We start from the raw sequence: 14,468 nt of genomic DNA on the forward strand, positions 1-14,468 counted from the left end.
AATACCAACAACTTGACATGCAAAAATTATTATGAAATAACAAAAAATACTTGATGAAACACCATTAAGTTACGACCTGTAAGCATGAACAGTCTACAATAATTTAACTAACTACAGACAGGCACCAGTTGTCACTAGCACATCCAAATTCAAGTTTAAAGAAACATGTTGTTGAGACAACATCTGTGACTTGCACCAAGCCACCAAAGATCAAAGAAAACCTTTACCTGAGAGGGTCCTCAGACAACAGCCTATTTAGGGAATAGGGATCCATGGAAGAGTCAGTAATCCTTATGCAACTCTGTTGTTTTACATGCTTTTCCATTTCCTTGGTTATCTCTCCAGTTTGACAACAAAATTTGCAGCTGGTGCAAGTCTCATGAGGATTATGCAAGCAAGAGCAGATTATGCTGACCTATTCCTGCTCATGGAAACATTCATTAAAAGAGCAAGGCTTCGGTATTCAGTTGTTCACCTTAGAGCAAGGCCCTGTGTACTCCCTTTGGCTTCTTGAGAAGAAGTATTCACAACCAGCTTTGCGGTACTCTGTCATTCGGTGTGCTTTTAGCTCTCAGAATGAAGGCACCGTCGATGCCTCTGCTGCTGTTCATGTTTTTGACCAGTCTTCCTGCAGGATTCTGTAATACAGATCCTCAAGATGGTAACTATAATAAACCTGGTTTCTGAAACTTTCTCTTCTTACTTCTTAGACTAGGCTCCTTGCAAAGGTATAGTCATCTTGAAGGTGACAAGACACACAAATATGTTAGATGAAAAACCTTTTACATGCCACACTTGTGTTCAAGAAAAAAGATTGTTCTCTCTAAAGACAAAAAAACCTTCATGTTTTAGTGTATATTTATCTTCAAGTATATATTCAATGGAATATTACTATCATAAGCACCATATCAAATGACTCAGTAAGTATCATTCTTCTTTCTTTCTCAAGTTGGTGGCCTTTCTAATTTTATTTTGTGAAGTAGCAAATTAAGAGCAGCTAACAATAGGAGGAAGACTATGGAATCACGCAAATGAGAATTTAATTCAATTTTGTGCTATGCAAATTGCCCGATTAATAATAATAATACGGATACAAATTGTCAGTGGCTGCGCTTCAGTCTCTAATGAGAGGGTGGCAGAATTTCCCATCAGGTTGGAAAGCATCAAATGATCCCTGTGGTGCACAATGGGATGGGGTTATGTGCAACAATGGGCGAGTGACATCACTGTGAGTACCGACTAATAATGTTTTACTAGTTTTACTTTCACTTTTCATCCAGTCAACTTTGAGATCCATGTTTCCAGGAGGCTATCAAGCATCAACCTTCAAGGCACATTAAGCAACAGTATAGGCCAGCTCAGCGAGCTTGTTTACCTGTAAGTCACTTCCGCAATAAATATTTGAAGTTTATAAATTATCATTAATAATATAAGATCATATTTTCTCTGGTTTCAATTGTTAGACATATCAGAAGAGCCAGCTCAGAATTTGACTACCTGAGAAAAAACATGTCATGAGCCCATGATTTCTTTGTTTCCGTGCAGTTAGTGAAAGGTAGGTTTGCAAGTCTTAAAAAGGTCACATTATATATCTATACTAATACAGAAAACATGGCTTCAAATTTATGATATATACAGAAAGATTTTAGCTTGCGGATACGAGAATCCTGACCATCCATCCGTTCATTGGATTGGGGGCTGAAATTGGAAGCTAGTCCCTTCCACCCAAGCCCTGTATTCAATGCATATTAAAAGCATTCAAGTAACTGGTTCCTGCAGCAACTCCATTCTATGCATGCGTCTAGATTTTATGGATAAGTTTCCTAATTCAATTGTGTAACATGTATTTCCTGTGTGCACTAAATAGTTAAAAATAACAGAAAAGAATTCAGCTTAAAGTGTCAGCACAACCTCCAGGTATTGATGAGTAGCATAGAAAAAGCACTGGCTAATTTCCGTCCATAAGACACCTCTTTCGCTCATATGTTAGGGTGCTTGCAGGGACCTCTCCTCCAACATTGGCCTTAGTGGCCCACTGCCCATTTCAATCGGCAACCTCAGGCAGCTTACAACACTGTACGCACTGACCCTAAGGGCAACTTCTTATATTTCATAACGAGTCATATAACACTTAACGAATAAATGAAGTTGACCTAATTCATTGTGATTTTCAGAATCTTGGCTGGCTGCAGCTTCACAGGAGGCATCCCCCAAGAGTTAGGAAACTTGGTGCAGCTCTCATTCTTGTAAGAACTACTAGACTGATATGAGACCTTAATCACAACTCGGTATTCTTGTCATAGTTCTGCTGCTTCTTTGACTATACTGTTGAAATGAACTAGCCATGAAATATACTCTGCAGGGCACTAAACTCAAACAGCTTTACAGGCAGAATTCCTGCTTCAATTGGCCTACTCACCAACCTCTTCTGGCTAGACTTGGCAGAAAACCAGCTTTCTGGTCCTATTCCAATTTCATCAACTACTTCCCCGGGACTTGACCTGCTTACTAACGCCAAACATTTGTAAGCTCCTCGTACATTTCTTCATTCCTCTGAATCGAGAATGGCTTATCAATATGCGTGCTTTTACTTGCATTCCTACCACATTGATCCTCTGTTCCAATCAATCAATAGCCATTTCAACAAAAATCAATTAACTGGTACTCTCAATGGCCTCTTCAGCCCAAGCATGAGACTTGAACACATGTAAGACAGTACCGATTTCTATTGTTAGCAACGCTTATATAATGGAACATGTTATAGTACTATACTGACCACTTTGTTTATCTTCATCAGATTATTTGACAACAATCAATTGTTTGGTCCTATCCCTGCTGAACTTGGTAGCATCACTACCCTCCAGATTCTGTAGGTATCTTGGCATTTCTCTTTCTTCCAACCATGTTCTCGTCGCTAGTGTTGACTCCTTTGGATCTTCAACAGCAGATTAGATAAGAACAAATTCACAGGAACAGTTCCGACCAACATCAGCAACCTAGTCAACCTAAATGGACTGTAAGTGATGTGTGAATTGTGACCTCCCACAGTCAAATGAGTAAGACATTTACCTGAATTATGAGCTTCCAATGTATCTCATTTGGCATAATTATCTTCTGCAGGAATTTAGCAGACAACCAGCTGCGTGGAACAATGCCAGATCTCAGTACCCTGACAAAACTTAACGTGGTGTATGTCTTGCTTCTTTTCTGCACTGTCTTCCGAATTCCGATATAGAACACTATGACGGGTACCAATGAATGCTTCTTTTTACACCCAGTGATTTAAGCAACAGTTCATTTGATCCGTCTGTCATACCAACTTGGTTGCTGACAATGAAAACACTTACTTCAGTGTGAGTTGTTTAAGATCATCTCATATTGTCTGTCAGCACTATTTTTTCTCCTTCGGCCAAACCATGTTACCTTAAAACCCCATTATGCAGAGCAATAGCTTCTGGAGGACTGTATGGTCAGGTTCCCAACAGGCTCTTTACCTTGCCCGAACTGCAGCAAGTGTAATTTTCTGGCATCATATAACAAAATAAATTATAATGAGTATAGAAGTTTATCATGTTTGCTTATTTTTGTTACTGATCACAGTATACTAAGCAATAATGCATTCAATGGGACACTTGACATGACTGGTAACATCACCCAACAACTACAGAGTGTGAATCTCCTAAACAATCGTATAGTTGCAGCCAATATAACACGAAGCTACAACAGAACACTGGTGTGAGTACCTGCATGCTCTAAACCCAAAGACGATGTATTGCTTCGCTTCTCCATTTACTCACTAGAATTGCCTTTTCCTCTATCGGCAGACTTGTGGGGAATCCTGTGTGCTTGGATTCCGATTTCTCCAATAGCCTCTTTTGCAGCGTCCAGCAAGATAATGCGATACCATACATTACTAGTGTAACCAGATGCGGCTCAACTTCATGTTCCAGTGATCAAAGTCTAGACCCTGCGAATTGCGGCTGTGCCTATCCCTACACGGGTAAGATTTTTTTCAGGGCACCGTTGTTCGCAGACTTGAACAACAATGAGCACTTTCAGCAATTGGAGACTAGCCTCTGGACAGAGCTGGGACTGCGCCCCGGTTCAGTTTTCCTTTCTGATGTCCACTTCAACAGTGATGGCTACATCCAAGTCCAAGTGAGGCTATTTCCATTGGCTGGAATATCCTTCAACCTGTTAGAACTGACGAGGATTGGCTTTAATCTTAGCAACCAAATTTATAAGCCACCACAAGGTTTTGGACCGTATTACTTCGTTGCAGATCCATATGTCCACTTTGCAGGTATTCAAATAACTAAATCCCATCATGTAAAATTATGTCTGCATATAAGTATGAAATACATGGGATGTCCTTTCTCAGGAGATGCTGGCAGTGGAAAATCGCGAGTAAGTACAGGTGCTGTAGCTGGAATTGCAGTAGCATGCGGTCTTCTTCTGATTGGCCTAACTTCTGGGGCAACATTTTCTTTATTACAAAAGAGAAGGGCAAAGGAATTGTCAGGACGAACAAATCCTTTCGGTGAGGTTCCAAAAGAATATGATTGACAACTATGTAGCTATTAAAGCTGCCGAATACTCCCTACGATTGCAAATGTAGGTCGTTTTAGACTTATACACAAAGATTAAGAAAGTAGATCAAATGACCTTGTTGCCCCTTATTTATTCTGCATTGAAAAAGATAACTCATTCATCTGTGAGAGTGATAGCATTTATTAAACAATGGCAAGAAGAGAACAAAAGAGAAAAAAGTGCATAGAAGTTTGAGAATGACTTATATTTAGAGAATAGTTGATGAGGCTAAAACGACCTACATTTGCAATCAGATGGAGTTTTTTTTTAAGCAAAACATTATATTATCGGGGTGTGTTTGCCATGATGACGCCTTTTAAAATGCTTTATTTTTTTCGACAAATCTATATATGTCTATGGCAAACTAGTGAGATTAAAGGCACCTCAATAAAATTCATAAAATAGAAAAATAATTAATTCTTCGAAATCTCTCATTAATCAAGAGAAAAAGATAAACATATAGGCCATTTATTTGATGAGAAATTATCGTAACAGTACAAAGTATCAGCCATCTGCTAGAGCTGTTACAGACTTCCAGCTGTATAACAAATACAGCTTATTGTGTTAACATTGTACAGTGCATACAATTTCACTTCATATACAAAAATATGTATTGTATTATTAGCGGTGCCATTAAGCAGAATTCAAGGTAGTTAACTATATGGTAGCCTAATAGCCTAATCTAGAGATATGGCAGAAATATACTACTAGAACTGACAGAGGTTGTGTATACTAACTAGGTGTCAAACCAAGCCCCATGTTTTCAAGCCTGTTGTTACATGCCCAAGTTTTTGAAGCTTACAAACTGTTACAACAAATGTGTCTAACAACAAAAATATAGTTATCAAATGCATGTGAGCAGTAATAACCCAGAGAAAAAGTCAAAGTACTATAGGTTCATAAAACTTCGCTGATTATTTACTTCATGCATATTCAAACTTTAGCTTCATGGGGAATTGCTCAAAAAGACAGCGGAGGTGCTCCACAGCTGAAAGGAGCAAGGTTTTTTTCTTTTGATGAACTGAAGAATTGCACCAACAATTTTGCAGAAAATTATGAAATTGGATCAGGAGGTTATGGAAAGGTAAACAGCTATATATATATAGTATTTATCAATGTTCTTTTAAGGGGTTTTACACAGATAGCTAATATAGGGATCCACCTCCTCATGTGAAAGGTTTACAAGGGAATTCTAGCAGATGGAACAAGTGTGGCAATAAAACGAGCAGAGTATGGATCAAAGCAAGGTGCAACGGAGTTCAAGAATGAGATTGAGCTGCTATCCAGAGTTCATCACAGGAACCTGGTAAGTCTGATAGGATTTTGCTACGAACAAGGAGAGCAGATGCTGGTATATGAATATGTTTCCAATGGGACATTAAGGCACAACTTACAAGGTATGTACACAGAACCTAGTTACATATCTAAAGCTGTTATGTGCTTCCCTGATCCTTTCCTGTTTTACTATAAGAATTATATATATTATGCAGCAAAGGGGATTTACCTGGATTGGAAGAAGAGGCTCAGGATTGCTCTAGGCTCAGCCAGAGGACTAGCATATCTTCATGAGCTCGCCGATCCACCTATTATCCACAGAGATGTCAAGTCCACAAATATCCTTTTGGATGACAACTTTAAAGCAAAAGTTGCTGATTTTGGTCTGTCAAAGCTAGTTGCAGACACCGAAAAGGGCCACGTTTCCACTCAAGTCAAAGGAACACTGGTAGTTTCTTCGGTTACATTACTTCATCAATTATTACTAATGTTTTGGTTAGCTCTGTTGGTTACTCTTGTCGTTGATGGTCACTTTCATCTCTAGGGCTATTTGGACCCTGAGTACTACATGACGCAACAGCTCTCAGAGAAGAGTGACGTGTACAGCTTTGGTGTCGTCATGCTAGAGATACTAAGTGGCAGGCTTCCCATATCGAAGGGCAGGTACATTGTCCGGGAATTCAGGATGGCCATAGACCCTAACGATCACGACTACTACGGTCTGCAAGGCATCGTCGACCCAGCCATCCACGACACCACACATACCACGGGGTTCAGGAGGTTTGTGCAGCTGGCCATGGAGTGCGTGGAGGAGTCGGCCTCGAGGCGGCCCACGATGAGCTCCGTGGTGAAGGAAATCGAGACGATGCTGCACAGCGAGGGGCTGAGCTCGGGCAGCTCATCCGTCACGGAATTTGAGCAAACAGGGGGTGGTGCGAACTCGCACCCGTACAGCGGACCAGTGGTCACGGCTCGCTCCAACAGCAGCAGCAGCATAGTGGAAGAACCGCCCCACCCTGAGACTCAACACTGCGAACCGTAGAGAAACTGCTCAGTTTGCTGATTTTCCCTGCGCATTTTGTTGTGTCACACACTAGTTTACTTGATCCATATATTGAGCACAATTATCCTACAACTGCAACTGCGCCGAATTTCCATAACCATAACTGGATTAGCATCTGGTGAACCCACGGTGGACGGGAACTCACCTCTTGCGGTATTAACCAAGCGTCGTCAACGAAATGGAAATGTTCCCCAGTTGGTTCGTCGAAATAAAAAAAGCATCCGCAAAAGCATCGATCTAAACTCCTAGTATTTACTAACAGTTGCCAGAAACGCAGAATCCTATTGTGCAGGCGCTTGAATTCGAAACTGTTGGCGAACTAGGGCAGGGATTTAATGGGCGCGAGACGAGAGGAGGGGAAATGCAGGAAAACCTACCGCGCAGGCGGCGATTCTGCAGGCTGTGGACGTGGACACGGCGATTCAGTGCCGGAGCCGGAGACGTGGCCGGTTGTGGTGCGGCGGGCCGTGTCCATGCGCCCGCTGCGATTCTGCAGGCTCGCCACTCCTGCCTCGCGCGCCTTCGCCGACGGCGTTGCGGCCTTCGCCTTCCTCTCCACTCCACTCTCCCTTTCCGCCTCCGGCTTCCCTCCCTCTGCCGACCGTGCGGGTAGTCTGGGCCGGGCTGCTTCTGTTGGCTAGTGTGGGCTCCCGTCTAAACAGGCCGTAACTGTGCCGGGTGTTAGTGACCAGGCCGAGCCGGCGGCCCGTGAACCGTCTCGTTTCCCGCGCACGGCCACGCGCCCGCATCAGGCGCACCCGACCCCTTTCAGTTGCGGCACCGCCTCTCCAATCCAAAAGATATTACTCCTCCGTTTAAAAATAATAGACAATTTTTTTTTAAATTATGAACCTAGTTATATATTTTATATACATTAGATATTCTTATAATTTAATTAAATATTAATAAAAGTATATAAAATTTGATTCTTTTCATAAAAAATATATTTACGGAGGGAGTACTTACGAGAAAAAACTGTAAAGATGTGGCATGACAGTTTCGAGTCATCAGTTCATCGCATACTACATACATTCAGTAATTATATTCAGTACCAGCACTATTATTTGTTCAGAAATCAAAATCGCCTCGATGTTCTGAGCAAGTTAAGAACGAGGGAAGGAACGTATATAAGGCGAAACGGTTTTTCTATCATACCAGCGCTCGTGAAAGTTCTTGTGACAATATTGCTCGACATCAAAGTTGGAGCATTACGCTTAGTTGCACGATTAGAACAAGTAACTGAGTAATCAACCACCATCACGATGTCTGTTCGCTACACCCCTCTCTCCAATGAAAAGTCTGGCTTTTTCAACAATCCAGCTGAAAACAAAGCGACATATCTCTTATCTACTTTTCTAACATGAATATTAATATAAATAAATGTTCATAATAAACCATACTTGAGACCACGTACGACTGGAATTAACACATCCACGAACAACCCATCCACGCCGCACATCTGCACTATCTCCCTTATCTCGATCCGTCCCCTTCGTTTAACCGATGATCCATGCATGCATGGAAATGGTGGCTGCTGTAACTCGTAGTGCTACGTGTTCCTTCGTGAGCATAGCGTCTCCGCCGAGTCAACCCGACGGTCGGCACTTGTCCTGGTTGATTGCTGCTCTTCTCCTCATCAAGGAGGCCGTTAGGTTGGGTTGGCCTGTTCCAACTTCCGAACGACCACACGGTCACAGCTCATGATGAGCAGTACCATTCGGTTCAAAGGCCGGGAAGAAAAATGATGAGCAGTATATAGCAGCAGTGATCACCGATCAGCACAGCAGTGATGCATGGCCCCAAGCTTGGGACGCCATGGGCATCGGCGTCACGCTGCAAGGAGACAGTGCGGCGGGCGGGGCAGGCCATGTCGCCGGCCGGGCGTTACGTTAACGAAGAAGTGCGTACTGCTACTCTGTAGCAGCCGCAAATGCATAGGCAGATAGGGGATCTCGAGGGTTTGTGTTCCAGGAAAGCCTGTGGATTTTTTTTAAGATCAGAAAGCCTGTGGATTGAAGCCCGCGCCGGGCGCCGGATAAGTGGATGGAAAGTGCGCGCGCGCGAAGTTGTTAGAAATGCCATTATATTTGAGTAATTTTCAATAAATCTTAAAAGATGTAATTAAGTGAACTTAGGATGTATTATTTGTCTCATCTTATTAGTGAAGGTGGAGAGAGACCAACGTATAAGAAATTATCTCATCTATTTTATATGTATGTGTTTGGACCAGGAGAACATGCGCGCTAGCCTCGCCGGGGCAAAAAGCGCAGGTGTAGCCTTTTTTTTGCAATTTTATTCTTTTATTATGTAGGCAAACACACACACACACACACACATATATATATATATATATATATATATATATATATATATATATATGACACCTATTCTATACTCCTAGGAGTATGTACTCCCACATGCAATATACCACCTAAACAAACACTTTATACTCTTTTATCATTTTTAGTATACTCTAATACTAATTCTAAGATACTTCAATATAAGTTGTATGAAAAAAAATTCAATGTTAGCCTTTCATTTTTGCTATATACTCTTTTTTATACATAAAAGAAGTATATACGCAAATTATGATAAAAATCATGGAATTTCATAAAAAAAATTCGTGGGATTTGTATTGTAGTATCTTGTAATTACTAATGAAGTATATTTAAAGTGATAAAGAAGTATAACACACGTGTAAAAGTGGTATATCAGAGGTGGGAGTACATACACCCAGGAGTACATACTAGTTTTCCTATATATATATATATATATATATATATATATATATATATATATATATATATATATATATGTGTGTGTGTGTGTGTGTGTGTGTGTCTACCCTATTTAGCGCATTACACCTTAAATAATATTCGACGCGTCCATGTCCGAACCAATTCAATTTGTCAAAGTGTCCCAACAGGCTCGCGGGTGGGAAAAACAGAAAAAACACACATTATAAAATAGAAAAAAGACACATTAAATAACAGGAAAACACAATTAAAAAACAGGAAACTTATGTTGGAGTGACCAAACAAATCTGTGGGTGGGAAACCCATAAAATTTTCATATTGTAACCAAAAAATCCTTATTATAAAATAGAAAACCAAACATTATAAATCAGAAAAGTCGGAGAACACAAGTTATAAAATAAAAAAAATACTTATTAAAAAACTGAAAAATATCTCTTGTCAAAATAAGAAAATGGTATGTTAAGAAACAGAAAAACACCTTTGTTATGTGGATCTGGATCCTCTGTCTTAATTACGATTAATGTAGAGAATCACTGTATAAACAGTATAATAAGTTCACCGCTACAATAGTCTGCATTAATTAATTAATATTACTGTAGTAAGTACTGTAATAACAGTGATGCGCCATACTGTAGCGCCTCATTTTACTGTTCACATGTTACTATAGCTACAGATCTGGGCTCTCCGTTTTTTATCGGACGGTGCACGTTCACCTTAATGCAGAGGACTGTAGCTTCTCTGCATTGGCTTCTCCAATGCAGATGATCTCAGTCGTTGTTATGTATATCCTTAGCATGTACGTTTGATGTCACAAATCACAATTCAAATCCTATTCACTTGGTTGCTTTATCTTTTAAAAATTTGTTGATAGCTCCAAGTTGAAGAGATACTATCTTACTCATACAGCACAAAATGATTTTGTTTGTCCGCATCCAGTCCGTGGTAAGGTGATTATCTCATCCTTCTCTCTAGAGATGCACTTCTAGGTCTCCCTAGCGTTCTATTGCACTGTAACACTTTTGTTTTCTACTCTCACCGTTGTGCAATCCTCAGGCCCCGACGGATATCACGCACAACTTCTAGGAGATAATACATTACATTTTTTTATTGCTAATGCAATAGATTACTCATCTAATTTGATGGTTAGACTATTAAGTATACTACTTAAAAAAATTAGACCCCCTGTACAGAAGCATATCCTGCACATGCCTCCCGTACGGGCCTGATGGCAATTCCAGGCTTGGGGTGATCGGTACTTGAGATAACGACCACCCCTGACCTGTATGGCCGCATGGCGATCAACACGACAGGACACAGGGTCCCAGGTCACATCACCGCACCGCACCGAGGCATGCAAGAACGGGTCAAGAATTGAACGACCGGTAGAGGCGGTGCCGGATCGAGCGGATGCGCGGGAAAGCCGGGCTTGGCATTTGCCGTTGGGAGCAAACCGCCGCGCCACGGACAGCGCGCGCACCGCTCCTTCCAATGGCCACTCGACTCATATAAGCCTTCGGCTCCCGCCTTCACGTCCCCACTCATTCTGCCCGCTCCCGCCACCGGCCGGATCGAAAGCACACCACCATCACTTGACTGCTGCCATCCGGAGGGCGCGCGGACAGGAGAGGCCCCGCAACGCGAACGAGAGGTATGGTCCGACCCATGACGATGCGCGGCGCCGCCGCCGCGCTGCTCGTGCTGGCGCTCGTCGCCGTGGTGTGCGCCGAGGACCCGTACCATTTCTTCGAGTGGAAGGTGACATACGGGACGAAGACCATTATGGGGGCGCCCCAGAAGGTCATCCTCATCAACAACATGTTCCCGGGCCCCACCATCAACTGCACCTCCAACAACAACATCGTCATCAATGTCTTCAACATGCTCGACCATCCGCTCCTCTTCACCTGGTACGTGATCATTCAGTTCTCGTGCCTGCATGCGCGTACATGAGACAACAAGAGATAGTTGAACGGGGACGTTGTTGTTCGTTGGATTCGATGACCGTTCTGCGTCGATCGATGGCATGCGTATACATTGCAGGCACGGAATCCAGCAGAGGAAGAACTCGTGGCAGGACGGCATGCCGGGCACCATGTGCCCGATCCAGCCGAACACCAACTTCACGTACCACTGGCAGCCCAAGGACCAGATTGGCAGCTTCTTCTACTTCCCCAGCATCGGCATGCAGCGCTCGGCGGGAGGCTACGGGCTCATCAGCGTGCACAGCCGTGACCTGATCCCCGTCCCCTTCGACCGTCCGGCCGACGACTTCCCTGTCCTCGTCGGCGACTGGTACACCAAGGACCACGCCGTCCTTGCCAAGAATCTCGACTCCGGCAAGAGCATCGGCCGCCCCGCCGGCCTCATCATCAACGGCAAGAACGAGAAGGACGCCTCGAACCCGCCCATGTACAACGTGGAGACCGGCAAGACCTACCGCTTCCGCGTCTGCAACGTCGGCATCAAGGCGTCCCTCAACATCCGCATCCAGAGCCACATTCTCAAGCTCGTCGAGATGGAGGGCTCCCACACCGTGCAGAACACCTACGACTCGCTCGACGTCCACATCGGCCAGTGCCTGTCCTTCCTCGTCACCGCCGACCAGAAACCCGGCGATTACTTCCTGGTGGTGTCCACCCGGTTCATCAAGGAGGTCAGCACCATCACCGCCGTGATGCGCTACGCCGGCTCCAACACCCCGCCGTCGCCCAAGCTGCCGGAGAGCCCGAGCGGGTGGGCCTGGTCGATCAACCAGTGGAGGTCCTTCCGTTGGAACCTGACAGCGAGTGCGGCGCGGCCCAACCCGCAGGGATCGTACCACTACGGCCAGATCAACATCACACGCACCATCAAGCTCTCGACGAGCCGCGGCAAGGTCAACGGCAAGGAACGGTATGCCTTCAACGGCGTGTCGCACGTCGACGCCGACACGCCCCTCAAGCTCGCCGAGTACTTCAACGCCACCGCCGGGGTGTTCCAGTACAACCTCATCGGCGACGTTCCGCCCGCCTCGAGCACACCCATCAAGCTCGCCCCCAACGTCGTCAGCGCCGAGTTCCGTACATTCATCGAGGTGGTCTTCGAGAACCCCGAGAAGAGCATCGACAGCTTCCACATCGATGGCTACGCCTTCTTCGCCGCTGGGTAAGTGCTCCGATGCAAAGGCTCAACACGGCAAGCTAGGTAGCGTTTGATCTCTGACCGATGCATGGGTGCGCCGTACGTGCAGCATGGGGCCGGGGACGTGGACGCCGCAGAGCCGGAAGACGTACAACCTCCTCGACACGGTGAGCCGGCACACGATCCAGGTGTACCCGAGGTCATGGACGGCGGTGATGCTGACGTTCGACAACGCGGGCATGTGGAACGTGCGGTCCAACATCTGGGAGAGGCACTATCTCGGCGAGCAGCTGTACATCAGCGTGATCTCTCCGGCGCGGTCGCTCAGGGACGAGTACAACATGCCCGAGACCAGCCTCCGCTGCGGCAACGTCGTCGGCCTGCCGATGCCGCCGTCCTACCTCCCCGCATAGATCATCGGTCCACTTCACGTCGATGCCCCGCGAGCGCGCGCACGGTGCTTACACGGAGAAACAAAAGGAGGAAAGAGAGTTTTCCCGTTCCCTTTTCTATCCTCCGTTTATTCTTCTCGTCCGCTTCACTTTCGCTTCCGAGGAATAATCAAAAGGGAGCTCAAGATTATTAGCCGGTCGTGTGCCAGGATGGAAACACGACGCGAGGAGAAAGATTATCAGCCGGCTGCGGATGCATGCATACGAGTTCGAGAAGCTAGCCCTCTAGAATCATTGTAGTAGGAGTTATATAAGTTTATCTGATGATGATCTATATATCCAATAAGTCCTTCAGACAAAACTAAAACTTATTGCTCGTTGTTATGTATGTACATGCATATATCTCCTAATTCAATTTTGGTGTTTCTCTTTTGATTTTATATTCAGGTTTAGTTTAACTATGTAAGTGTCGAAGATTAGTTCTCGACAATATATCCGTAATTGAACTAGGGTACCTTCGGAATCAGGAATCGAGTAGTAAACAAGATACAAGATCTTGACAAGTTCAGGTCCCCGATGTAGAGTAATACCTTACGCCATGTATGAATGATGCTGCATATGAATTATCTCGAGTACAAATAATGTACCTAGACCTATTACAATAGAACATATCAGATCTAAACTATTCTAAGTTTGAAGTCGCCGAGTATCTCCGATGGCTATAGTCTTGTTGCTGCTTGCGTCAAGTTGCGTATGCGTTGGTCTGTTAAGTCCCCCCCCCCTCTGGGGATCTAGATCCCTGCCTTATATAAGGATCCTGGTGCTGTCTTGAGTCTAGCAGTAGTTAATATGGAGTCTTTTATCTTATCAGCCAAGGAAAGACAGTCAAATCCCATCTGGATACTAGTCGTTTTCGAGTCGGTTAACTCGATTGAGACCTTTTTAGTTTAGGTTCTTGAAATCCTCGAGTATACCAGGTCCCGCAGATTTGGGTCTATAATATCCGAATTTGTTAAGGATGTGTATGATGTACCCTGTCCATATACGGTATACTTTTTATACATATATACCACATAATTAGATATTCAACAGTACTTTCCTAACTCTGCTCAGCATGGAGGTTCGAGTACTGCTAGGTCCAAACTTGGTCGAGTAAGGTGAATCAAGTTTGTAGTAGAAAGAATCAAGCAAGGAAAGTCATATTCTGAGTATCAAGTGGAAACGCAATTAGATCGAGCGTCCTACCATTGCCCACACTCGAGCCTCAAGAAA

General features: G+C 44.1%; 3 protein-coding genes across 3 annotated transcripts; all 3 read left to right on the forward strand.

Annotated features, from left to right (window-relative positions):
- Positions 1-591: 591 nt before the first annotated feature.
- Positions 592-6,409, forward strand: LOC133885414 (probable leucine-rich repeat receptor-like protein kinase At5g49770). The gene is made up of 13 exons (XM_062325128.1): positions 592-661; positions 1,281-1,377; positions 2,002-2,076; positions 2,175-2,246; positions 2,363-2,524; positions 2,636-2,707; positions 2,798-2,869; positions 2,948-3,016; positions 3,121-3,189; positions 4,017-4,303; positions 5,535-5,674; positions 5,768-5,987; positions 6,081-6,409. Exons 1-13 carry the CDS (start codon positions 592-594, stop codon positions 6,407-6,409), a joined length of 1,734 nt encoding a protein of 577 aa, XP_062181112.1.
- Positions 6,410-6,433: 24 nt separating this feature from the next.
- Positions 6,434-6,907, forward strand: LOC133885423 (probable leucine-rich repeat receptor-like protein kinase At5g49770). The gene has a single exon (XM_062325141.1). It carries the CDS (start codon positions 6,434-6,436, stop codon positions 6,905-6,907), a length of 474 nt encoding a protein of 157 aa, XP_062181125.1.
- Positions 6,908-11,343: 4,436 nt separating this feature from the next.
- LOC133890171 (L-ascorbate oxidase homolog) lies at positions 11,344-13,252 on the forward strand. The gene is made up of 3 exons (XM_062330632.1): positions 11,344-11,591; positions 11,725-12,828; positions 12,914-13,252. The coding sequence occupies exons 1-3, from the start codon at positions 11,347-11,349 to the stop codon at positions 13,215-13,217; spliced, it is 1,653 nt and encodes a 550-aa protein (XP_062186616.1). The 5' UTR covers positions 11,344-11,346; the 3' UTR covers positions 13,218-13,252.
- Positions 13,253-14,468: the final 1,216 nt, after the last annotated feature.

Source organism: Phragmites australis, chromosome 1 (genome assembly GCF_958298935.1).
Source record: "Phragmites australis chromosome 1, lpPhrAust1.1, whole genome shotgun sequence".
Lineage (NCBI taxonomy): Eukaryota > Viridiplantae > Streptophyta > Magnoliopsida > Poales > Poaceae > Phragmites > Phragmites australis.

What these genes read in the sequence shown, in the direction of transcription:
- LOC133885414 (XM_062325128.1), top strand. Translation starts at nt 592, where the DNA reads ATGCCTCTGCTGCTGTTCATGTTTTTGACCAGTCTTCCTGCAGGATTC. An exon ending in CTCAGCGAGCTTGTTTACCT is followed by an intron (nt 1,378 to 2,001) that starts GTAAGTCACTTC and finishes GGGTGCTTGCAG; the next exon opens with GGACCTCTCCTCCAACATTG. An exon ending in CTCAGGCAGCTTACAACACT is followed by an intron (nt 2,077 to 2,174) that starts GTACGCACTGAC and finishes TGTGATTTTCAG; the next exon opens with AATCTTGGCTGGCTGCAGCT.
- LOC133885423 (XM_062325141.1), top strand. Translation starts at nt 6,434, where the DNA reads ATGACGCAACAGCTCTCAGAGAAGAGTGACGTGTACAGCTTTGGTGTC.
- LOC133890171 (XM_062330632.1), top strand. Translation starts at nt 11,347, where the DNA reads ATGACGATGCGCGGCGCCGCCGCCGCGCTGCTCGTGCTGGCGCTCGTC. An exon ending in CATCCGCTCCTCTTCACCTG is followed by an intron (nt 11,592 to 11,724) that starts GTACGTGATCAT and finishes TATACATTGCAG; the next exon opens with GCACGGAATCCAGCAGAGGA. An exon ending in TACGCCTTCTTCGCCGCTGG is followed by an intron (nt 12,829 to 12,913) that starts GTAAGTGCTCCG and finishes CCGTACGTGCAG; the next exon opens with CATGGGGCCGGGGACGTGGA.